This window comes from Pungitius pungitius, chromosome 12 (genome assembly GCF_949316345.1).
Source record: "Pungitius pungitius chromosome 12, fPunPun2.1, whole genome shotgun sequence".
Lineage (NCBI taxonomy): Eukaryota > Metazoa > Chordata > Actinopteri > Perciformes > Gasterosteidae > Pungitius > Pungitius pungitius.
The window spans coordinates 6,691,210-6,714,623 of NC_084911.1; the positions used below are offsets into that span (position 1 = coordinate 6,691,210).

The 23,414-nt window shown below is 45.1% G+C and overlaps 5 protein-coding genes across 10 annotated transcripts; 1 reads left to right on the plus strand and 4 right to left on the minus strand.

The window, feature by feature from the left end:
• Nucleotides 1–2: 2 nt before the first annotated feature.
• On the minus strand, nucleotides 3–8,690 carry hgs (hepatocyte growth factor-regulated tyrosine kinase substrate). 5 transcript variants are annotated; one of them, XM_037476275.2, is made up of 20 exons: nucleotides 8,505–8,690; nucleotides 6,899–6,983; nucleotides 6,721–6,796; nucleotides 6,499–6,591; nucleotides 5,766–5,883; nucleotides 5,211–5,263; nucleotides 5,006–5,074; nucleotides 4,737–4,861; nucleotides 4,127–4,238; nucleotides 3,808–3,906; nucleotides 3,639–3,734; nucleotides 3,434–3,472; nucleotides 3,170–3,334; nucleotides 2,862–3,072; nucleotides 2,583–2,755; nucleotides 2,366–2,506; nucleotides 1,976–2,159; nucleotides 1,728–1,864; nucleotides 1,447–1,629; nucleotides 3–1,348 (listed from the first exon to the last, which is right to left on the minus strand). In XM_037476275.2, exons 1-20 carry the CDS (start codon nucleotides 8,539–8,541, stop codon nucleotides 1,196–1,198), a joined length of 2,349 nt encoding a protein of 782 aa, XP_037332172.2. In that variant the 5' UTR covers nucleotides 8,542–8,690; the 3' UTR covers nucleotides 3–1,195. The 5 variants fall into 5 exon arrangements, with proteins under 5 accessions (XP_037332172.2, XP_037332170.2, XP_037332173.2 ...); XM_037476273.2 differs by having other exon boundaries at nucleotides 4,121–4,238; XM_037476276.2 differs by having other exon boundaries at nucleotides 2,862–3,075; nucleotides 3,639–3,701; nucleotides 4,121–4,238; nucleotides 8,505–8,689.
• An 879-nt stretch (nucleotides 8,691–9,569) lies between these two features.
• Nucleotides 9,570–11,110, minus strand: cldnk (claudin k). Its single transcript, XM_037476900.2, has one exon. The coding sequence runs from the start codon at nucleotides 11,105–11,107 to the stop codon at nucleotides 10,460–10,462; it is 648 nt and encodes a 215-aa protein (XP_037332797.1). The 5' UTR covers nucleotides 11,108–11,110; the 3' UTR covers nucleotides 9,570–10,459.
• A 1,848-nt stretch (nucleotides 11,111–12,958) lies between these two features.
• btr02 (bloodthirsty-related gene family, member 2) lies at nucleotides 12,959–16,324 on the minus strand. Of its 2 annotated transcripts, XM_062566111.1 has the most exons (7): nucleotides 15,904–16,324; nucleotides 14,561–14,833; nucleotides 14,397–14,474; nucleotides 13,942–14,190; nucleotides 13,710–13,857; nucleotides 13,605–13,631; nucleotides 12,959–13,505 (listed from the first exon to the last, which is right to left on the minus strand). In XM_062566111.1, exons 2-7 carry the CDS (start codon nucleotides 14,828–14,830, stop codon nucleotides 12,961–12,963), a joined length of 1,317 nt encoding a protein of 438 aa, XP_062422095.1. In that variant the 5' UTR covers nucleotides 14,831–14,833; nucleotides 15,904–16,324; the 3' UTR covers nucleotides 12,959–12,960. The 2 variants fall into 2 exon arrangements, with proteins under 2 accessions (XP_062422095.1, XP_037332791.2); XM_037476894.2 differs by lacking the exon at nucleotides 15,904–16,324 and having other exon boundaries at nucleotides 14,561–15,878.
• On the minus strand, nucleotides 16,322–17,898 carry LOC119220704 (GTPase IMAP family member 4). Its single transcript, XM_062566204.1, has 2 exons — nucleotides 17,880–17,898; nucleotides 16,322–17,524 (listed from the first exon to the last, which is right to left on the minus strand). The coding sequence occupies exons 1-2, from the start codon at nucleotides 17,896–17,898 to the stop codon at nucleotides 16,416–16,418; spliced, it is 1,128 nt and encodes a 375-aa protein (XP_062422188.1). The 3' UTR covers nucleotides 16,322–16,415.
• A 299-nt stretch (nucleotides 17,899–18,197) lies between these two features.
• rsad1 (radical S-adenosyl methionine domain containing 1) lies at nucleotides 18,198–23,356 on the plus strand. The gene is made up of 9 exons (XM_037476893.2): nucleotides 18,198–19,188; nucleotides 19,362–19,495; nucleotides 19,587–19,791; nucleotides 19,878–20,243; nucleotides 20,664–20,727; nucleotides 20,820–20,967; nucleotides 21,194–21,248; nucleotides 21,323–21,426; nucleotides 21,512–23,356. Exons 1-9 carry the CDS (start codon nucleotides 19,039–19,041, stop codon nucleotides 21,657–21,659), a joined length of 1,374 nt encoding a protein of 457 aa, XP_037332790.2. The 5' UTR covers nucleotides 18,198–19,038; the 3' UTR covers nucleotides 21,660–23,356.
• The last annotated feature ends 58 nt before the right edge of the window (nucleotides 23,357–23,414 follow it).

The following is a 23,414-nucleotide window of genomic DNA, read 5'->3' on the forward strand; positions in this document are numbered from 1 at the left end:
GGTCAACATTAAGAACCAGATATTTATTTAAATATAATTTTAAAATTACTTTTAAAGTTAGACAGATCAGTATGATGGAATAAAGAAGTTCACAGATGACAACTGAAGGGTTACAGAAATCACTGATTGGGAGCGTGATACAAACATGCGGCACATAATGTTCGCTCTGCAAGCATTTCCACATTTCTGCAGAGCCATGTACAGAAAAGAGCCCCCACCGTTATTCCCTACGTAGCCGTTCTCTGGGACAATCACCGCCCCGGTGAAGACGCCCGCAGGTCATTCGCAGTTCATTGTAGGTTAAAGTGAAGGCAGGTTTTTTTTTTCTCCAGTTTCTTCTTGTTGTAGTACTATTATAAGCAACACAAATCATTTTTATAAAGCGATGCAGAGCTGCTACTGGAGCTGCTGTACGGCTTTCATTTGTTTAAATGGTCACTAGCTGTGTCATTTCAATTAATAAACATAAGAAATATTATTTATTAAGGATTGAACGCCCCTTCCACAATGTCCCAACCCTGAAAAAGCTAGAGAGAAACTACATATAGATACTTAATCTATAGCAGTGCACAACAAACCAAGACAACTCCAGTTTGTGTGCGCGTGAGGAGGAAGGGAGCCTACAGCTTACTCTCCCTAGACATCATGTTTCATCTTCACATCCACAATCTGTCAAACAGCTTGTTAAGATGTGTCTCAATCACTGCCCAAACAGGGGGATATGTTGCAGCAATTAGCTTCCATCGCAGAAAAAAAATTAAACTTTAAACATGCAGATTTTGCTTTAGAAAAATATGAGACAAAGGATGGTTATGTTTTGTCTTCTGTTGTTCTCAACTAGCAAATTTCTTATCCATTTTTTCTATAATGCCACTGACTATTTCGGACATTATATTACTTTTAGTCAAGAAGTACTACATACATATCAGCTGGAAAGGAGGAGGATGATGATGATGAAAGGGTTGTGGGGGACCGCTCTTGCTGGTTCACCCCTTGTTCCCATACTTAAGTGGGAGTGAGGCAAAGAGAGCGACTGTCCCTCAACATCATCACAATATTCGACATTGCCACAACATCACAGCAAGATGGAAGGTGGGAAGTGTGTGTGTGTGTGTATCCAGAGGGCGGAGAGAGGGAGGAAAGACCAAAAGAGGAGGGAGGGTGTAGTGTGTCAAACTCTGCAGCGTGTAGGTTTTCAATCGAAGGAGATGAGCTGTGCCTCTACGCTGCCGGGAACAGCCTGAGGGACCTGCTGCTGCTGATGATGCTGATGCTGATGCTGCTGCTGCTGCTGCTGCTGTTGTTGTTGTTGCTGCTGCTGCTGCTGCGGGCCACCAGAGGGAGCCACCTAGCAAAGAAGTGCATTAGCGAGGATTTAAATAAGGAGAAAAGTGGAAATCAAGGAATAAATAATTAACATAGCAGAGAAAGTAAAAAGCAGCTGACCTGTTGGTACATAGGTGGCTGGCCTGGCATGTATTGCTGCTGTGGCGGTATATTGGGGTCCTGTCCCGGCAATGCTGAAATCATGTTCTGCATGCTGTATGGCTGGTAGCCCATGTAAGCCATACCGTTAGTGGGGGCAGGCTGGGGCATGGGGGGCATACTCTGGGCCTGAGAGGCCACATTCTGCACAGATCAAGGAAAAGAACATTGGCACAGTTAATCATGTGTCTGAAGAATTTGGCTGAGGTTTTTCATCCTAAAAAAGAATGAGTCAATCATGCCTGGTATCCCTGTGTGGGTGTGGGCTGATAGTTGGAGTAGGGTGGACTAGTTGTGGGCGGAGTCTGACCAGGAGGGGGTGCGGGATGCCCGTTAGTGCCTGCTGCCTGGTACATGTATGCGTTTACCATGTTGGGATCTGGAGGAAGAGAGGACCATCAGTCACACACAGCAGCACAGCGAACACACTGAGATCATTTCCTGGTTAAATGCGATTCAACATGGTAGATCATCATAGTTGTCTTTTCACCTGGAGCAGCAGTGGGCATGGCCTGGTACTGGGGTGGTGCAGTCTGCCCAGGCTGGTTCATATAGATGTTGTGCATAGGCGAACCCTCCACAGACCCAGCCGGGCTGAAAGTACCCGGGTAGCTGGGTGGAGCGCCAGGCTGGTACACCACCCCCCCAGCCACATTGGGGGGCAAAGACTGCATCTGCGTAACAGCACATACATACAAGGTCAGACCTTTAATCCCAAAGAGTCATGGAGAGGTAAATATGGTGCTTTATCTAAATGTCCAAGCCAAATAAATAATTGGATTGGAATTGCAAAGAGCCCAGCTGATGCTTGAGTGCGGGGATCGTCGATCATTCAACATGAATCAACCTGCTCATACCAAAGACACATGCGTGTGTGTACCTGAGCATAGGGCAAAGAGAAAGCAGGCATCTGGGCTCTCATCTGGATTGTGTGCTTCTGCTGCTCCAGACGCATCTGCCTCTCCTTCTCCTGCTCCTGGAGACGCTGGATGGCCAACTGCCTCTGCATCTCCAGGTACTCCTTCAGCCCAAAGACAACAATGAGCAGTGTGTCGAGACAAGCTTTTCTCCCCCGGGGGAGAGCATCATCTAGTTACCTGTTTCTTCTGCCGCATGATCTCCAGTTTCTGCGCCAGCTGGATGTGCCTCTGTCTCTCCGCTTCCTCCGTGGCGCGACGCAGCTTTTCCCTGTGTTCGTCCCGAAGTGCGTTGAGGGCGGCCCGGGCGTCGCGCACCTGAGCCAACTTGTCCTGCAGCCCCTCGTAGTACACTGCGGACGGCATTCGCACAAACCCAGAAGTTCAGGGACCGGACACTACGCATCCGGTGCACACACACAGAGACACACAAACTCACGCACAGCGGCTAACACTCACATCGCTTCTCGTCCAGCTGGTTGAGGATGTCCAACAGCTGCGGATGCATGTTGTTGATGGACTGGAAGAGCGAGAGCACGGCGCTGTCGTTGGTGATGCTGCGCCCGCGCATGTGGTTGCTTTTCATGCGGTTGAGGAAGGTGGTGACGGAGTTCTGCAGCGCCTTCAGAAATTGCTCGTGGTTCTCCTCCGACTCGCCGTTCTGGTACTGCTGCTGAAGTTCAGGAGCGACAAGGGGGGGTCATTTGTGGTTGGCACACTCCAAATCAGCAGGACACGCATTTTCTCGTCATGGACTATCAACATACCTCCACTATGCTGACCGGCTGGACAGGCACATGACTTTCTACGGGCAGACTGACCGGCGGAGGCGGCTCAGCCAATGGCACTGGGGCCGGGGCCGAGGGGGTGGGACTCTTGCGAGCCTCTTCCTGCTTCTTCTCCCAGTAGGTTCTGTTCAGGTAGCGTGCCAGCTAGAACAATAAGATTACCATCAGTACTTGGGCTATGAGTAAAATCCCACTGGTCTGTTATAATGCAGTTACTGACGAAGAGGAGGATACGACATGTACCTCAGGGTCGACATCTTCAGCTGACGGAGCAGAGGAGTTCTGAAGAAAGCAAATAGTTCACACTGGTCAGTGACAAAACATACTTTCGTAATTTCATCAATCAATAACCAGGAAATGGATTGTTTAAATTACACTAAAAATAATGTTTGGTAGAGTAAATCATTTGCTAGGCCAGAGAGAAAGGCAGCATGGGAAGAGGACTCACCACAGGAGGGGTGTAAAGCGTGCTGACTGGTGGAGCTGAGGAGGTCACTGGAGTGGGATCAGCCTTGGGATACATTGAGTAGGAGTTCTTATGCCGCTGTAAGAATACACATGCATGCATCACTGCCTTTTTAGACTAAAAATACGAAAGATTCAGCTGTGCTACCCACCATGCGCTCCTTCTCCTCGGCCTCGCTTTGAGAAAGGGCAATGGCCAGCTGCAGCTCCTCTTCCTCCTGCAGGGCTGCCTCATCTCTCTTGGGAGGCATCTAGTGAGAGAGCAGAACGATGGTAGGACCCAGAAACAGCCAACAGACTACAATAGTGCAAGAATTAAATAAATATTCCCATACAGATTACGTGAAGCCAGGGGGATCTGTTGTCCTATGTCGGGGGGTGGGGGGAACATTGACTTCCTTCCTCAACAAAATGCACTTCAACTAACACCAGTTAAACAATCCCCTAAGGCATCTCATTTTTTACTTCTACCTGGGACTGTTGTGAAAGCGGGCTGGTCAGGTACTCGGGAGGCAGCTCGGCGGGGCCCGGGGTGGGGGCTTTCCCCTCGGCTTTCCTAAGGGGAGGAGAGAGGGAGGGGTGGCTGGTAAAGAAAAGAGATTGCACAAAAACGGTGTTAGATTGTACAAAGTGTTCTCAAATTAAAAACATGTTTTTGTCTTACAAACAGTAAAAGAGTTTGCGGCATTTTACAGTATATTTTTTCCACGGTTGCATTATATAACCTACCAGCAAAGTCTAAAATGTACTAGAATGCATCAAAAAATGACAAAGAACCAAAAAAGGCCTGAAAGAAATAAACTACCAAGTTAGAAATAAGAAAAAGTATAATTTCCAAACACAAATCAAACGCAACACATCGACCCGTGTCAGCAAAGACCACATAGGATTTATTCTTTTTAACTATTTTACCCTAAACTAAGAAGCTACCAAAGCAAACAGTGATCATGAGTAAACTATAATCCCAATATAACACAGTTATGTGCAGCAAGGTATGTATACATAATAAACAGTGCCTTACTAGTCTTACTGCTCGGCACTACCACCTATACATCTGACTCTGCGACATGTGGCCACTCACTTGTTAAGCAGCTCAAAGCAGGGCTCGCACACGCGGACTTCCTTCTCAATGCCAAACTTCGGAATGGTGGAGTACTTCGACGAACATTTGCCACAGAAAATCTGGCCGCAGGCTCGACAATGGTGCTGGACGAGCAGAGAACACAAATCGAGGTCAGCTTCCTTGCGTCAGCCTCAAACATTTTTACTAACATACTCGAGGTGCTCTGGAGGAAAAAAAAGAAACCATAAAATCTGCTAGCGCTCCAGTTCCAGGAAAGCCCAGCCTACCTTTCTTGTCATGACTCCAAACTGGACTCTGCACCGGTGGCACTCCTCAGCATCCACCCAGTCAGGGGCCTGGACCAAGCAGACAATGTAGCGTAATAATGCAGATGCGTAAAATCACCTTTTCTAAATAGCCTGGTGCCAATGACCAATCCCAATTTAACAAATGCCACCGACAGATATAAAGAGACAAAGCAAAATGTCTCACTCTCTCGGCTGCAAACATGGCATCGCTCTCCTTGAACTCTGGGAACTCATGACCTGTGTGTTAAGAGAATGAGAACGGTTACACATAGAGGATCATACTATGGGCGCGTTACAAGGAATCACCAAGCCGTGTAACATAAGTAACAATGTACAGTTTCTGATAATTGTTGTGGAATGCAATGTATCGAGTTGTGGAATATTGCTTGAATTTTTAGTTGTGTATTAAGCCATGTTTGTACATGATTACTGTCACGAGAACTAGTAATTACCTCTGTGCAAAAGATGTGTGCTCAGTTTTACTGACATTATCTCCATAGAATTATATTAAACCTGTACGTAACATTCTGCAATATCAAAAACATTAGTCTTGATATTTAAAATGATAAACATTATTGCAATTATTGGTTATATGGTTCACACAAAGACCTCTTGCTTCGATGCAAATGACCCTCAGGGCCGTGAAGGGATGAACCTCATGAATTTGCATTGCTGGAATTATAATTAGCCGCAATGCAAACACTTAAAATGCAGTAAAAGACAGCGCGTGTCCACCCACCTTCCACTTTCATAATCTGATACGTGTCTTGGACCACCTTGTATTTGGGTTCGTTGCGGAAGGCATGAGCCCAGGCTTGGATCAGGTACAGGATCTTGTTTCGGACATTTGGTTCCGTCTGTTGCCCAAGGTGAAAGAAACACACAGTGAAGGAAAAAGTCTTTACAATCCCTTTTGTGCTTGTAAAGAGTTTAACATCAGTAAAAGTGACAAGACGAGACAAAAGTCAACCTGAATAAAACAACATTGTGATTAGTTACAAGAACAGAGGTGGGATGTCCCTTGTTCTGGTCTGAACAGAACTTCATGTCACAAGGCAATGACATCATCAGGAAGTGGGAACCACTATGGGCTGCAGGAGCTAATCACATGACACAGCAAAGGCCCAATCAAATATTGCTTGCTCATGCTGTTATGCAGTCAGCTGCCTGACGTGGAAAGGCTTCCAGCCAGAATATGTTGGGACAAAACACCCCGTTCGTGTAACAAAACACAGTAGCCAAACCTCCCACTGCTTGTTTACATAATACATAGCTGCACAGATATTACATCATTACATTTAGAGGGGAAACCAGCCGTCCACAAATCAATGAACAGAAAAGTTGATTTATCATTTAAAATGTTCCAACAACAAATATTCTCTGAGAATCAACTGGATTAAGGAAGGGAAAATATACTTTGAACGAATTACACATATGCAATATTATAAAGAAATTGTCACAGTATGGGTGACCTTGAGTAAATCCTTCAGTTCCTCCATGGTTTGCTTACTCGCCACCTCGTCGTGGACTGTCTGGCCACAGTTCTTCACCACCGACTCCAGGACCTGAAGGACAAGGTGTCATAATTACTCGTCACACACATTCCAGCAAGGAAGCCTTCTTCGAAAAGCAGCGAATCACATCCGACAAAAGAGCACCCAAACACTAAACATTTTCCACTGTACACATCTTACCTCGAGAGCATAGAGGGCCACATGGGGATTTTTGTCATTCAACTTCTTCTTAATGGCCCCGATAGCATACTTAGCTCTGCAATGACAAAAACAAATGATACTTGGTAGTAACTCAAGGCAATAACCCCCCCGCCCAGTTCAACGCTGATGGGTGATGAGTGTGGAGGGAATCACTCACTGTGCGTCTCCTTGTCGAATGAGATCACAGATCTGCAAGATGGATTCCCAGTCAGTCTCCAGCAGCAGCTGACTAGTGGCTTTGTCTGCAATTAGTGGTGGTGATGGTTAAATCATTGTAACATATGTATTATTGTTACTCTCATTAGAATTGTTGTCCTCATTGTGATATTGTATTATAGAGTTGTTTCACAGAAACTGTGTTTGTGTAAATCTCCATCTATTTATTATTAATGTCCACATCTACACGCTTTGGTACACTTTAATATATGTGATGAAGTCCAACACAACAGCGCTGGAATAAATCATTCCTTCATAAAAGGTATAATAGTTTGTTTAAACTGTTCATACACACATAGATTTACCATACAGTTGTTCAGGCGTCTATTCATTTAACACCATCATACAGTAATGTGTTCTAACGCTAGAAGAAATAAATGAACTCGTCTACTTTCATTATATGAGGGAAAATGGGGGGGAAAGCACTAGTGTGAGAAAAGATATTGCTTGTTTTACATCATTTTAATTTTCTCTAGATGTTGTCTTTGCTTAGTTTCAAAATACACCTTACAATTAACACACAAAATGTTGGGACATTTGATTCTGCCAAAGAACGGCCATGGAGATTTTTTGACATTTATTTGTTTGTCATTAGTTCTACCAATTATATAATAGTCTTAAGGTGCAGTTTGCTTTGTACCTGATCTTGTGGCTCTGTGGCAACATCTAGTTTTAGGAAGAGAACAAGTCCTTACATGGTGAATCTTTCTAAATACCGGTTTCAAATGAACACTAATAATTTTCATCACAACATTTAGAGCTTTTTATCCGCTGGGGGGCCAACAGGTTAATTTTATTATGATTCCCCCTGGGGGGGGGGGGGGTTGATCCACCCATCAATATCAAGGGAAACCAAAAAGGAAGCTGTGTGTTGAATTGTGTCTGCACGTCCATACTATAACATCAAAGTTGTGACTGTCCATTTCGCGCATGCATGACCAACGTTATTTTTCCTGGGTAAGGTTAGCCAAAGCTAAGCTAGTTAGCCACCTTGCGTTACCTATGCCAGCTTTATTTAAAAAAAGAATAGATCCATACAATGACGAGTTCAACAGATAGGTAACGTTAATCAACCTGTTGTGGAGTGGAAAAAAAAACAAGCTCAGAGGCAACATTATGAGTCATCATTAGGTTGTCTCACTAATTGCTTTCTCAAACAGCGGAGTCGTGTACTCGGTTCTACAGAAATCTTATTACTAAACGACCAGTGGTTGAGTGTCTGTGTGCTGGTGAACCTAAAAGGAAACAATCAGCCTGGTTTAGCATGGGCTAATAGTATGGGATACCACACGGGTGAGGTAACGTGGCTTAGATAAGACTGTGGGGAAAAATAATAAAATAAATACGAGTGAAATGGTTTTTAATCGGGCAGCTAAATGTAGGCGAGCCTATCTGTGGCCTACAAACAATAGCAGCCAGAATGTTAGCAGGCTACAATTAGCTGGCCCGGGAGCCACAGCCCCAGTGTCTGTCAACACAATACGCTGGAAAACACCGCACTTTGACGCTAATAAACTACCAACTTAACGAAGGTGTTCGCAACTCACCCAGGAGGCGCTCAAATGTACCTCCACCTTTCCCCATCTTAGATTAAAAGTGTCAAAGCGGCTGTCGAGGCGTCTTGTTTGGTGAACGGGGTCCCGGATATTGTCACCGCGGAGGTTAGCCTGTTAGCTTCTCCGTTAGCCACGTAGCACAGCTGTACGGCGCTTCCTGCTCCCCACTTCCGCCCCCGAGACCACAAACATGGAGCGTTTTTCTCCCTCTAGCGACGGCCAGTTGCAAAGCCACCAGACAGTTAACCACGTGAGCGCACAGGCTTTATTTCCCCCTTATGGACTTACCCAGATATGAAAATAACAGGCAGGGCCAAGGACACCAAAGCAGGATAGATACAGGCAAAGATTAAACAGTAATGTTATGCATGCGATTAGTGAAAAACTAAACTAAATTAAGTACCTTTGCAACAGCAGAATGCAGTTGTGAAGGTAGGATCACTTATATTTCACAAGTAAATAGTGTGTATGGATGGACACACAACAATTCCGATTTTAGAAATCTATGGTCACATATAATATGATGAATAGTTGAAGATAAAGTAGACTTTTCAAATTGACAGTAGAGTAGTAAGTAGAGTAATCTTGTTCCTTCTTGACCTCCGGTGACGCAGTGATGCATGGGTTCACAGTGGCACTCTGTGACATCACTGATAAGAATGATTAGAGGTCCAAAAAGTACACTCATCTGTCCTTACCCAATCAGTGTTCCCTGGGGTGAAACATACTTCAACTTTCAACAATGGAGGCCAGATTCTCCTTAATACTCTGTTGATTATAAACATAGTGCTCTTGTCTTACTCTACGCTTTCCATGTTGTCGTGTTAAATAGCACAGTCGGCCTTACTGTATTCACAGCATTATTCTCCCAGCATTGGTTTAGGCGCTCTTAGGTCATGTATGAGTCACTACCTGGCACTTGGAACACTGGTGCCCATTGTTGATGTGGTGCTGTAATGCTCTATAAAGTGGCATTGTGTTGCTCTCTCTTTTTCTGATAAGGATGGGGAAAAAAACATTTTACAGTTTACAGGATAAACAAAGCCAATACGAGGGTGAACTTTCTATGCAGTTAATTTAGTTTATTAGCATGTAGCCGAGAAAAGGACATTTAGAACATTACATTAGCCAAAGTGCAGTGGTCTGTAATAGTTTTAAGTCACTTGGATTGGTTTTAAACCTCTCTGTAGATGATTATATACTTTGACACACACATGTTACATACCAGCACATCCTGTGTGGATCTGTTTCCTTGTTTTTAATTTTATACATTTGTAAATCCAAGATTGTTGATGGGGCGACTTGTCCGATGTGACAAAGAGTAGGAGGTACTTTGAGATACCTTGTGTTAAAAAGCTCTGGTTTGATGTATTTGTCATTGACTGACGGAATCCCAGGATTTTATTGTTATGAAAGTGAGAAGTGTTTTTTTTCTCTGGTGCAAGGAACAGGCGATGGGAGATAGAAAATGGAGGACCACGCACACACACACTTCTCAACAATATGGCATCACAAGCATACGTACACACAGACCCATTGTTCTATTGTTCTGCCCCACTGTGTAACCACATAGTAGCGTTTTCATAAAAGAGCATTTTTTAAATTAAAACTACTATAATACGTCTTTCAATCACATATAGTTGTTAAGTCTCATATTTGATCATTTTAAAAATGTGAACACAAATTATTTTCCTCAGTAGAGAATTTGGACGACCAAAACCTTTATTGTGTTTAACACTGACAGACAGATAACAAGGTTATTGAAGAATATCAGGTATGAAATAATAAAATAAGTTCAATTTTCAGCCTCTCAGAGAAAAAAACTAACCTGAATAACATTAAATATAAAATAATTACAAGGAGCAAGATGAAAAGGAGAGGAAACAGGTCTGTCTTCATTTGGGGTACATTTGTGGGATTTGAAGGTATTTGGACATTTTGGAAACTTAAACATAACCCTTGACCTGTGAGGCGGGTGCCCTGCGAGGACTACTTTCTCCACTGCTGAAGGTGGGAGAGCCTGGCATGCCCGGGGGACTTGACCCGGCATAGAGCAGAGATCCACCAATGAGGAGCAAGGCAGAGGCACCCCAGCCAATGTAGAGGGCCGGGCCAAGCTCGCGCTTGTGTGGGGCCGCCACATGTGGATCGTAGAAATCCCTGATGATGGAGTGGGCAGTCCAGCAGACGGGTACAAGGTACAGGAAGCCTGCGATGGCAAAGAGGCCGCCGGAAATGCGAGCAACACGGGCTTTGACGCTGTTCACGCCGATGCACTTAGTGCACTTGACTCCCAGGACCCCCAGAGCCAGGGCCAGGCCACACATCAGGATGGAGAACACGGTGAGGCCTCGGGCCGCCTGCATGTCACTGGGCAGCGCCAGCAAGCTGTCATACACCTTGCACTGGATTTGACCCGTGCTCTGCACAATGCAATTCATCCAAAGGCCTTCCCAAATGATCTGAGCCGTCACTATGTTGTTACCGATGAAGGCAGTGACCCGCCACAGGGGCATGGCACAGACTACCGCTCCACCCACCCACCCCACAAGGGACATGATTAGGCCCAGCAGCTGCATGCCCGTGGTCGCCATGACGAAAGGAGTTGTTTCAATCAGATGGATTTGTCTTTGTCAGATGGATTTGTCTTTCTTAGTGTCCCACAAAGAAACGTGAAATACTACAGTACTGCAGGATCCTCAGACCTCAGGTGATGACAGTGTTTACTTCAGCTTGGGTCAGACGAGGAAAGGTATCCTGAAATTCAGGAGATAACAAAGATAATTAGAATCAATTTGGATAATCCATGATACAAATAGTGTGACTAAACTATACAAAGATACTTAGAGCATTGCATTAGTAAAGTATGAAAAGACTAATGGAGCATTAGTAGCCGCATTAAACATGCTTTATTTATCATAAATATCTGGAAACAGGCTGGGAGCTCCATGTTTAGTGGATTCCAGGGAGAAGCACAGAGAATAGTCGTCTTTGACACAGCTGTGGGTGTCGAGCTACGCCTTGCGTGGTGAGTGGATTATCTCAGAGAAACATGAGGAAACTGAACACAAGCATCTTTCATGAAGGCTTTTAGAGTGGGCCAGGAGGACCTCTGTCCTCTATTTATCTCTGCTTCAGTAGCCACATTTCACCAATTCTGTGAATCAAACCCTTCCCTGCACAATCAAACCAGGGGTGGCTTCAGGACACGAATGGATAGGAAAACATCCAAAAGATAAGCCGTCCCTTTGGCTTCTTCAAAGATAAAGATGTGTCCGAAAGATCCCAATAGGGACATTTTTTTAAATAATTTGTTATAAATTAAGATGCAACCATCTGTCCTGTAAGTGGGCAGATAACAATGGTTCAAATAAATCTTTGTAACCCTGTTAAAAAGTATTGTGCACAAATGTAAGAATTCTCCCAATGGCCCACAAGGACCCCATTTGAATAATAACCTATGCCTTATCTCTCATACAACCAACGGCTCTGTTGATTAGGGTATTTTTAAGGTGTTTCTTGCAAACGAGGCACGACTGACCTCACCTGCCTTTTTTCTCCTGTTTCTGTATGAAACTGTGAGAACAGCTGAACATATAACACAACAACTACAAACATTCTTCATACTTCATCAAACCCATCACATTTTACACAAATACATCGGTACCAGGGCAATTTCTCTTTGACACTTTGTTGAAAGGTGTGGATAGTTACCTCAAAGGCAGTTTACTGGACTTCGCCGCTCTCGGTTGCGCAGGCCAGTGTCGCCGCTCCTTCGCTTTGGTCGATCAGTTGCAACTGCAGCGTCGCGGTGGACGGCCGACGGCCCTGAGGATTCACTTCAGTGGCCCCGGCAGGCTGGAGAAAAGCTGAGGCTGCGTCTCAGAGGTCAGGTGAACTGAGGGAGAGCGGGTGGATCGGCGTGGACACCCAGCACACTGGACTGGAGATGGGGCTGCCCTTTTCCGAGATGCCAGCGCGCGTCTGTGTGGCGGTGGGTAGGAGCGTGCGCTTGTGTGGACGACTGTGTCAGTGTGTGAATGAGTGAATGTGTTTGAGTGTGTCTCCCAGTGCCTGGCGTACGAGCACAATGCCCCGCTGTTTCGCTTTGCCCGTCCTTCCCTGCTCCTCGTCAACCTCTGTCCTGAGCCCCTCGCGTCCATCCAACTCGGCGACCCATGTTCTCTTGTTTTTGACTCACTTGTTCGTTCATGAGAGTCTTCTCTTCTTCTCCTGCCCTCTTTCTCTTTCAATCTGTTTATGCCTTTCATTAAAGTTCTTCAAGGGTAGGGAGTAAGTCCTCATCCGACCTCTTGTTTGCTATTCAGGCAGCTTTTCATATGGATTTGCAATTAAATAGATACATCTGACAAAAAAAAAAAATTATACGCACAACACCTGCATTTATACCTGATGATTATAACTATCAAAATAACAACATCAATGTTTAGATGCTGCAGAAAGTAGAAGAGATGATAAGGGGAACATTGTTTTTGCCGCCATGTAGGCGGCCTGGACTGAAAAATGGATGAAGCCGGTCAGTGAACGTATCTGCGAAGGTGTGAATGTGTACTCCAGATTCTGCGCAGTAGAAGGACACGCGGCCCTCGGCGTAGTCCAGGAACACGCCCACCTTCCTGGGCCTCTTCTCCACAGCCAACGGCGTGACAGGAGAGGTGTTGGCAATGAACTGGCCTCCAGCCTTCAGGCTTAAAGTCCAGAAACCATTTGCAGGGCAGACAGAGAACTTCCCCTTCCTGTTTATGGACTGTCTGACGACACCCAGATTCCACTCGATCTTCTCCCCGACCTCCACCTCCCAGTAGCACCTCCCGCCGCTGAAGCTCTCTTTGGCCAGCACGTTTGCAACGCGGTCGAACCGCTTGGGGTGATCTGGTACCTCGTGAAGCTTGTCCGTATGTCTCACCTGTTTTCTGTCCTCTGAGACGGAGAGGAAGGGGTGGGCTGTCTTTGCGCTCAGATTGACATCAACTAAGAAAGTGGGAGGAGGAGAAAAGGACAAGAATGGGTATAATCATCCATTTTTGAATGTGTGCATAGGCCCTTATTTTTGCATCTGCGTGGACTTACCGGTGTATTTCTCTATTCTCTTGAGTTCTGTCAAAGAATGAACAGATTTATTGAAGAACGCTCACTCGAGGATTCAATACACAAGATGAAAGCTGGATTACTCACCAGATTTGGAGAGCCTGTGGACTTCTACCTTTATCTTCTCCATTATGTCCTCTAGTGCTCTTCTGGTGATCCCAACACAAGGGTCAGTTTCTATGACAACCTTGGACCAATCCTTCATGTCAGAGGGGCACGTAGTGGGAACAATGTTCTGCGTGACATGAACAAAGCTTTTCACTGATTGACATCACCCTCCAATACCGTTGCATCATCTGAAGAAGGTGAGGGTTATTACCACGGTAACTTGGTTCGTATCATCATCTGGATCACTTTTTACCGGAATATTGGGCTCAGGTTCGCTGCTCTCCTTCCTCAGTTCCTGGATCTCCTTTTCGATCTCGTTCACCAACCTTTCCACTCTCTTCTCCTCGTCTCGCTTTCTTCCCTCGATTGCGTCAACCACAGCTTTGTGATTCTTCTCCATCGCTTGCACGAGGTTAGAAAAGACCTTCTGGCTCTCTCGCACCTCTCTGAGGTAGGAGTTCTGATTGGACGTCATCATTACATTACATTACATTACATGTTATTTAGCTGACGCGTTTATCCAAAGCGACTTACATTGCATTATAACCCATGCATTACATTTTTGCCTGGGGAGCAATTAGGGGTTAGGTGTCTTGCTTATCACGTGTCAACATTGTGTCAACTACGCATATTACTGTTAAACAGAAATGTAATGACGCAACGCACCTTTTGTTGCTCCAGAGCCAATTTCATCCGTACAACCTTCTGCTGCCGTTCCTGAATCATTTGCTCAACATCTATTACCTGTAACATTGAAATCCAGGTATAAACTAGGATGCGTTCATTTCCACAGCATTACGATTGAATCAGTGACAAACGCCGTGACGTACCAATTCCTCTTCGGGTGGATTCTGGGGTCGAGTTTTCCTGTAGTTATCTGAGACTTCTGCCAGAACGCGGTTGACGCTGAGGTCGGGCCGCTCACTAAACAGTCTCCGGCAGCGAGGGCAGTATTTGGACTGGTGTCTCGACCAGTGGAGACTGAGACAGGACAAGCAGAAGCTGTGTCCACACGGTATGGTCACCGGGCTGGTGAAGATGCCTCGACAAAGGGAGCACAGGAAGTGCTTCTCAGGGAGAAGGCTGATCGTGGAGGCCATACTCTGAAAGTGACAATTTCAGCACAGTACAAGGGAGCTTTTGAAACTTTTTTAGTTTTTCCATTTGGTGAATGAGTTTGCACAGGAGTGTTGCTTTATCTCCCGTTATTTACACAACATTCAGTTGCTTAAACAACTAAAGTGGATTCACATTTCCTAAGAAATAATAGTGTTATGAAAAAAGAGCATGATTATTACACATTAAAAGTTCTTAATGAAAATTGATCATTTGTACACATTTATATGAAAAAAACATGACAATGTAATAATTTTATTTATGTTATACATATAATGCAGGACAAAGTATTGTCAGCAATCTACTTGGTGTAGTAGTAAAGTATTTTTGACTACGACATAATAAAATAGTCCTCATTGAAATGATGATGTTATAAGTAACATTTTCTTTTAGCTGGTTGAAATGGAGCAAGTTTCTATACAGTTAGGAAGATGTTTGCACAGTTTTTAGGTTGAAAGCCGTTAAGTGTAGTACTTTCTGCAGCAGGATTTCAGAACATATTGTCCCAAGGCTTCTCAAAGCTTCATACTGTAAATTTGCTGCTATGCAGCATTCTGTTTCACAAATACCAAGATAGGTCATAGTCTTGAGTGGAATGGCACTCCTCTCACCTTACGTAATGTTAAGTAAAATACAGGATATGTGACTTGTTTTTTTAAATCTACTGCAGTAACATTTGTTCCACTGCTAAAAGCCCCTGAGGGTGAAGCCTAATCCTCTGATTATTTTCTATTCTTATCATCGTGGTCACAAACGTTTCAGTTCAAAGGTATTTCCTTGTGATCGAGGCGACATACTACCTGAGAACGGGCGCAGTTAAAATCCTTGATGTAAGGTATGTGGTCGAACCGGAAGCAACCAAACAGCTTGTTTTATTTTACTAAGGAGCTACAGTACAAATCAAGACAAAGCAACAACTATTGAAATGTTCCTTTTCGAAAAAACCTGAGAATGGGCAGTTCATAAACGATTAAAGGTCTGAATTGATTGACATAAAAAGTAGTTTTCCAAAAGTAAAACTAAACATAAAATACTAATGATCAAAGCGTGGTCTTACCTCTCCAGGTTAGTCCAACTGAATCCACAGTCAGTCTGCACTGCTTCTATTCACAGGTTCAAGTACATAGACGCTGTAAATGATTTACACTGAACAGGTGCACTAAGGTGTGTTTGTGTGTGCGCGTGTGTGTGTGTGTGTGTTTCGTGGGCAGTGCTTTAGACAATGCCACTCTCAGTCGAGACTCCACCCTGAATGTTATCTGAGCTACTCATCATATAACCTAGAGCGAGACACCATGAAGTGTGGTTGACAAAGAACAAACTCTCACAGGACTTGTTGAAATCCACAACTTCATTTATTTAATTTACACATGCAGCCACACAGTGATGAGATTTAGTGGTGACCTTTCCTAAAACCCTTATAGGCTGCAAATTGTTGGTCAAGTTTTACTCTTAACCTAGAGGGAGGTGTCCATTTCCACATAGTTTGGGATCAAATCAGCGTGAAAGCTTTTAGGCTACAAACAGCCATTTATTCCTGAACCATAGTCAGTCAGTACCAGCACACTGTCATGGACGAGGAGCTGCAAAGAAGCGATTGATGAAGATTGAGTTGAAGTTGAGCCTGGCGGGAGGGGCCACCCGGTCCTCCATATGCTCTATGGCTACCTGGGCTGTTCCGCCTGCTGATCCACCTACGGCCCCCCCTATGATCCCGTAGAGAACCATGCCTCCTGGCCCCTCGATGGAGCCAAACAGTGCACCCATGACAGCGCCCACAACGAAGCCCGTTCCCACTCCTCTCGCCAGGGAGGTTCTGAGCCACCCGTTGTCCATCTCCGCCTTGGCTCGGATCTCGGTGCCGACGTTCGCGGTGTAGGCGTCCTTCTGTTGATACAAATCCTCCGCTATGTATTTTTTCTCCATCTCAGTCCACGCCTTCTCGATCTCACCCGTCCGTAGCTTTCTGAGCCTCTTCACCTCCTTTTTCACACTAACCTCTGCCTTCTGGAAGGTTCTGCTGGAGAAGCAGGCCCCTCCTAAGGAGGCCACCATCCTCTCTATCTTCTGCAGCAGCTCTCTGTCCCGGCTTTGATCCCTCCAGTTCTTGCTGAAAACATGGAAGCGTCCACCGTACTGCTCGATCAGTTCTCTCAGGGGCCAGTCAGACTTCTGCACCCGGTCTTCCAGGGCGGCCCCCTCAAGGTTTCCCTCGTATGCCAGGAGCACCATGCAGTGCCTTAAACAGTGTCTTCCAAAGCGTTCCTTCATTAGTTTGGGGGTTCTCATTTCATTCAGGGAGATTTTCTCCATATCAAAGGTGACAAGAAAGGCGTGTGGACCAGGAATACACAAGCACTTCGACCTCCTCAACTCCATTTTCCTCTTGACTTGAGATATATCCTTTTCGTAGATGTTTGGTCCATTGACTACAGCCACCCGTCGTCCGGCTAGCTCTCCGGTATTCTTCCTGCTGCCAGAAATGCTGGTGACATTCTTAGCAAACTCTTTCCTCCCAAGGATGTAATTTGTTAGTAGGAACTGCGAAGCACCACTGCTGCCAACCACCAGAAGCCTTAATTCTGTAGGAGATCCTGTGACAAAGTGAAGTTCAATTAGAATGGCAACCCAGTCGACATGGAATGCAGAGAGGTCGACAGAAAAATCATCATTTTTGCCTAATGAGGTAAGAATTAAGTAAATTAAAGTTCATCTGGGACATGAATGCTAGACAAAATTACGTGGCAATCTCTAAAACATTGACCTCAAAAACACAAATATCAACTTCACACAGAAGCTAGAAAAAAATTAATATGATCATCAAAGTCATCAGTATTCATTGTCTGAGTTACACACTTTTTTTTTGTTTTTGTTGTTATGTTTCAGTCTGGACCGAAGGGTTTGTGGACCGAAAAACAAACGATTGACTTCTCAGTTGATGACAGCTGATGAAAGGCATGCAAACTGGAATGACTCCACCTTTAAAAAAACACATTTGTTTATCCACTTGATATGTTTAATCAGGGTTCTTACCTTTCTTCCTTTTATCCATTGGGCAGATATACAGCACAGATTCACTCTTTTGATTTGGATTATTGCAAAGTTCTCCAGCTTCTCACCGGACTGAGGTCCAAAATGAGGGTTGCACAACACATCAATCCCTCTCTCTCTCAGTTTGTTGATTAGGTCATTGGTACCAGATCTACTGTTAAGTGGAAAATTACCTCAGGGTTGGATGCTGGCAGAGAGGACATTCACAATTATTGAGTCTTTTTTAATTAATCAACTTAAACAACTACAGTGTTTAATAGTTTTGCAGTTATTTCGTGGGTAAAACTGAATTTGGAGATTTGGAGATTTATGCTTTTCATAATGGTACATATTATTTAAGGGATTTGTCTAATTATCATTATCATCTACAGGCTCTGATCGGGCTTTAATTATATGAAGATGACAATAAAGCGTAAGCAAAGAGATAAAAGTATTTGTTGTTATTCCGTTAAAATGATAACTTAATACGTGATCCTACGCAGTTATCTCAGTCCACCACAAGGCGTGTCTTTTCCTGAGGTCAGACAAATCAATAGCTCATTAATTAGTCTGATCCTGTGTGAAGAGAGCATAAATGTATATTCTAAATATAGACTAGGTTGTTGTTGTTAGTCTTTGCATCCATAAACAATAGTCTTGTTGCAATGAAGCCAATGTTCACACTTTGTGGTGTTGAATGTTTTGCATGTATATGTATATACTCTGTATATAAATAAGGGACATACATAATTTAAGGTATATGGTCCTTTTTTGTATATTCACTTCTGTTAATTCCAGATAATAATGTCAGTAATCTATGTTTATACATCTAATGGTTCAACGCTGCAGATGGGCCGTGCTCTGAATTATTCCACTTTGCAGTTTGAATACATACAAATTGTGGTCAGTCAATATAACAGTAGGCCTGACTCAACTCGAGTAAAACAGCACCCCCATGTGGTTAAACTACGTAGCACACAAAGAGGAAAACACATGTAAGTGTTTCCTGGTTGAAGTGACGTCACAGCTACCAGGAAGGCAACATTCAAGCACATTTGAGTTTACGCGATTTTGAAGTAACGTTGACGGCGGCCCTCTGCGGGACCACGTGTCCCAATGAAGGACTACCTCCTCCGGCCATTTGACGTCTTTGTTGGACAGGATGTTCACACGCACGCTGCGTGCGGGACGACGTGTTGTCTCTCCCGGGCTGCGCAGCTTCTCTGAGACCACCGGCGGAGGACACGTTGAGGACGCATTTGAACGGACAGACTCCCCACGTCTCTCAAATCAGGCCTCTCTCTATGTGCACGTGAGCCAGCATTGGTCAATTAAACTGATGTAAACGATTGTAAAGCCATGCATGCACTGAATCAAATCCATTGTATCAGTATTAGTTAGTTATTTCAATCGCAAATCCTAAAAAGTCAGGAAAACGTTGCCCAGGCAACGTCCAAGTCACCTCCCTCCTCTCTTCCTCTACAGTGGCCTTACTGCCTCAGAAGATGCACCTACTGCAACTTTAACAAGTACATACCCGGAGAGAACAATGACCTCACCATGACCGCGTGCCTCCAGCGGGAGACTGACACATTGTTGCAGCTCAGTCAGGTCTCCTGGTACGGTGCCAGTGTCTCTCTCCCCCCCCAATGAGGAATCAGCTGTCACAAAGTGCCTTCGTCCACCCTCCGTCTTGATTTCTCCCTACAGCATCACCTCGGTTTTTTTTGGCGGTGGGACTCCGAGCCTGGCTCCCCCCTCGACCATTGCCGCGGTCCTCCAAACGATTTCGGGCCGGGCGCATCTCTCGGATGAGGCGGAGGTCACGCTCGAGGTCAACCCCACTCCCGCGGGGAAATCAAGGTTAGAGGACTACCGCCGCGCAGGGGTGAACCGTTTCTCCATCGGGGTCCAGGTGAACATGAAATATACAGACAACTGATGTCACGTGATCGGATTATGAGCTGTGCAGTGGCACCAATCACACTTTCAATCCTTCAGTCTTTGCAGGACGAAGATTTGAAAACTCTGGGCAGAGACCACAGCTCCCGTCAGGCTTTGCAGACCGTCGAAGAGGCCAGGAGGCTCTGCCCCGGCAGGGTGTCCCTGGATGTGATGTTCGGTCGGCCCGCGCAGAGCGTCGCCTCGTGGGAGGGCGAGTTGCGCGAGCTGCTGAGGGTGTGCGATGACCACGTGTCTCTGTACCAGCTGACCGTGGAGCGAGGCACCCAGCTGTTCAAACAGGTGCTGAGAGGAGAGGCGTCCGTGCCCGCTGAAGACGTGGCCGCAGAGATGTACCGCTGTGCGAGGAGGACTCTCCGGCAGCACGGCTTTCTGCAGTACGAGGTCTCCAACTTCGCGAGGAACGTGAGTCCTCGACGTCCCGTTCCCCGCCTCCCAGGAGGCATTAATTCATACGCTTACAGGAGAGAACTGTAAAGCAGTGCTTTATGTATAGGATGTAAACATATAAAGCCTACAGTACAAGGCGTAAACAGGCAGCACAACAAAACTTGTAAGACAAAATAAAATGAAGATAGAAGAATGGAGAATATTAGTCAATATCCAATGATCAGTTTTAGTTTTAGGACTGCTGTTTTGTATACATTATCAACAGCTGGTTGTTGGTCAGGAGTTAAAAGGGACATTGCTTCTTGGAGAAAATGTGTCCACTGATACTTTGTGGTTTTTGACGAGACGTCACCATCAACAAGGCAGATGTCACATGAACACGTGTGAGGGCAACAATCCCGACAGCATGACGACGCGGCGCTTTGTGTCACGCAGAAGGCGGTGAGTCATCACAACACGAGCTACTGGAAGGGAAGACAGTACATCGGCGTCGGCCCAGGTGAAATATTGTCCCACCACCACCACCCCTCCCCCACCCGGTGAACGGACATCCCGCCAAAAGATATTTCTGAACCCTTTTCTCTGTGGCAGGTGCACACGGGAGGTTCGCCCCCCTGGGGGAGGGAGGGGTCGTTCGGGAGGCGCGGACCCAGACCCTGGAGCCCGACGCCTGGATCCGCGAAGTCCAGCAGAGGGGACATGGGACGCGTAGGCGGATTCAACTCGGCCGCCTCGAACTGTGAGCTTTTGCAGAAGCGTCTGGTGTCTTGTGATGAGTGTACTTTTTTTTTTTTTTACACCAAGGGGCAGCTGCCAGTTCCATGTGAAATACTTCTACTTTCTCCAGGACACTCTGTCCCTGAGAAACGCTTTCATCGCACGCACTTACTCACGCTGTGCTGTCCTCGTTGTTGTCAAAGTCTTGTCCCCGAGACGTTCCGCCATGAAAGGTGTTTCTCTTGCAGACTGGAGGAGGTGTTGGTTATGGGAATGAGAATGACAGGTGGCATCAGTCACAAGGTGAGGCTCGTACCTGCGTGACGCCCCGCCGATTGGAAATGCTCCGTTGTGTTGATCACTTTGATGCTTCACAGCACTGGGCGACGTTTAGCCCTCAACTGGGTCTCTGTGAGGCCTTCGGCTCATCCAGCGAAGTCCAACAGTTGCTCCAGAATGGACAGCTCATTCTTGATGACAGGTGGCGTATGAATAATCGACTAATAGTTTCAGCTCTGCTGAATCTCTTATTTATTTATTTATTTTTCTCCTTTTGTCATTATCAGAGGTCTGCGCTCCTCCTGGGATGGACTGGCCGTACTGGACAGCATGCTGCCAGCTCTGCTGGTGGAACTGGAAAGACAAATCGGTCAAAGGCTACCAAGGGATCCCCATGCTGGACAAACGGAAAGCCCAACGTCCCGCCCACGGTGACAGTCATGTTAATACAGCAGATAGCTTCAGAGAAGACTGACAGGAGGGTAAAAAACAGAAATCATGAAAACGGGCAAATATTTAAATGATTTACATTGTTTCATATTTAGATATTAGGTTTTTCCTCTTCAGTGGGACTAGAAATGTGAATATTTGACCCCGTTAATGGAGCAATGAAACTCTGGTTTAGATGTTGATATTTTCTTTTTCATTCTCCAGGTGCTTTTATGCAATTGTTGCCTGTGCTGAGCATTTCTCAGTAAGTCATTTTACAGTCATCTAAACATGATATTTTGCCCCCTGTACACGAGCAGTGTCTGATTTTTTTTTAAATAGACTTCAACTCTCTTTTGGAGCATCTTTCTATTAACTGATCAATTTTGATTCTGTGGTCTGTAATTTGGTCATTTATAGCGCCAATAATTCATCAATTAGTCACCAATTGTGAAATTAATTGGCAACTGCTTCTTAAATATGAATTATTTTTCCCTTCTTTATGAAAGCAAGTTGAGACAAACAACATTTGAGGACTTCATCTTGGGCTTCAAACACTGATCTTTTACAGAACGAATGTTTCATTTGATTAATTGAGAAAATAAGCGATATATTAAAAATAATAGTTCAAACACTTTCCGAATGATTTATTTCAAATGTTCTCAGAGAATGTATGTAATGTATGTATGTGTCACTATCTACGGAGGAAATAGAGACAATTATCTGTTAAGTATGAGCAGATCTTTTTCCACTCCTTATAAACTAGACAAACTAAACTAGTGATGAACATTGGTCTCCTCTCACACTCTGCTAAGAGCTGATGGTCTTATAGCAGGGGAGATTCCTAAACCAATACCGATCTAGTCAGTTCACATTTGACTCAACTGTGTTGTTGATGCATTTTTTAATAGATTCATATAACCATCACACCGTATGTCCTTCTAACGGACGCCTGACGCACCGATGCATTCGTTGGGTTGTCAGTCGTGACGTTGCTGTGAGCGGTGGTCCATTTCTGCAGTGATCACGACGCTGTCAGGGGAAAAAAAACGGGGGCACAGCTCTGCTCAATGATTCATCCAACCTTGTGATAATCTGCCAGCTTCAGTGACTGCAATCTGATTCTATTTTACACCATATAAAGAAATATGAAAAACGGATGGAAACTGTACTATCAGGTCGTGAATCATCGCCTTTGCTTGAGGAACACAACAGCGTTTGTGTGTGTATCAGGGAGATGGTTTACAAAGGAAACAGTGGCCGACGTGTCGCTTTCGAGTGCTGAACAGAGTAGCTCCAAGTCAGTCTGTGGCTTTGTCTTTATTTAAATTATTTTCACATATCTAAGGACTCTCCAAGGAGAGAGAGCCCACGCAACCGATTCGTCTCGGGAAGCCGGAAGAGTGGGTCGGATATGTAAGAAAGAAAAGGGGCACTGGAGAAGAGTTTGATGTGGGCTCTCTCCATGGTGCTGATTTCGAGTTCAATGCGTCCCCCCCCTCCCCCCTCCTTCACATGCGATGCCTTCCCCTCAGAAACAACATGCTCACCATAGTAGCCTACATTAGTGTGTAGGCTACTCAGGCATTGTATCACCTCAGCCCCTGAAGCCGTCCACAGTGCCGTGGGAGGGTTTCAAAACGGGACCAAATCTCTTTTGTGTAGTAACAAGGTTTAAGGCTGCTGAGTCATCTCCTCACACTGAGGAGCTCCCTCCCACACACTTATGGTCATCTTTCGCATCATCACTTGAAAAATATT

Bases quoted from the DNA above. Each gene is read 5' to 3' on its own strand.
- hgs (XM_037476272.2), bottom strand. From the start codon at position 8,541: ATGGGGAAAGGTGGAGGTACATTTGAGCGCCTCCTGG. The intron at 5,075-5,210 runs GTGAGACATTTT...TGCTTGGTCCAG, and splicing joins CCATGTTTGCAGCCGAGAGA to GCCCCTGACTGGGTGGATGC. The intron at 1,630-1,727 runs GCATGATTGACT...TGATCTGTGCAG, and splicing joins CACCCACACAGGGATACCAG to AATGTGGCCTCTCAGGCCCA.
- cldnk (XM_037476900.2), bottom strand. From the start codon at position 11,107: ATGGCGACCACGGGCATGCAGCTGCTGGGCCTAATCATGTCCCTTGTG.
- btr02 (XM_062566111.1), bottom strand. From the start codon at position 14,830: ATGGCCTCCACGATCAGCCTTCTCCCTGAGAAGCACTTCCTGTGCTCC. The intron at 14,475-14,560 runs GTACGTCACGGC...TCAATGTTACAG, and splicing joins ATCCACCCGAAGAGGAATTG to GTAATAGATGTTGAGCAAAT. The intron at 13,506-13,604 runs GTAAGTCCACGC...CCACTTTCTTAG, and splicing joins GAGAATAGAGAAATACACCG to TTGATGTCAATCTGAGCGCA.
- rsad1 (XM_037476893.2), top strand. From the start codon at position 19,039: ATGTTCACACGCACGCTGCGTGCGGGACGACGTGTTGTCTCTCCCGGG. The intron at 19,189-19,361 runs GTGAGCCAGCAT...CTTCCTCTACAG, and splicing joins AGGCCTCTCTCTATGTGCAC to TGGCCTTACTGCCTCAGAAG. The intron at 20,728-20,819 runs GTGAAATATTGT...TCTCTGTGGCAG, and splicing joins GTACATCGGCGTCGGCCCAG to GTGCACACGGGAGGTTCGCC.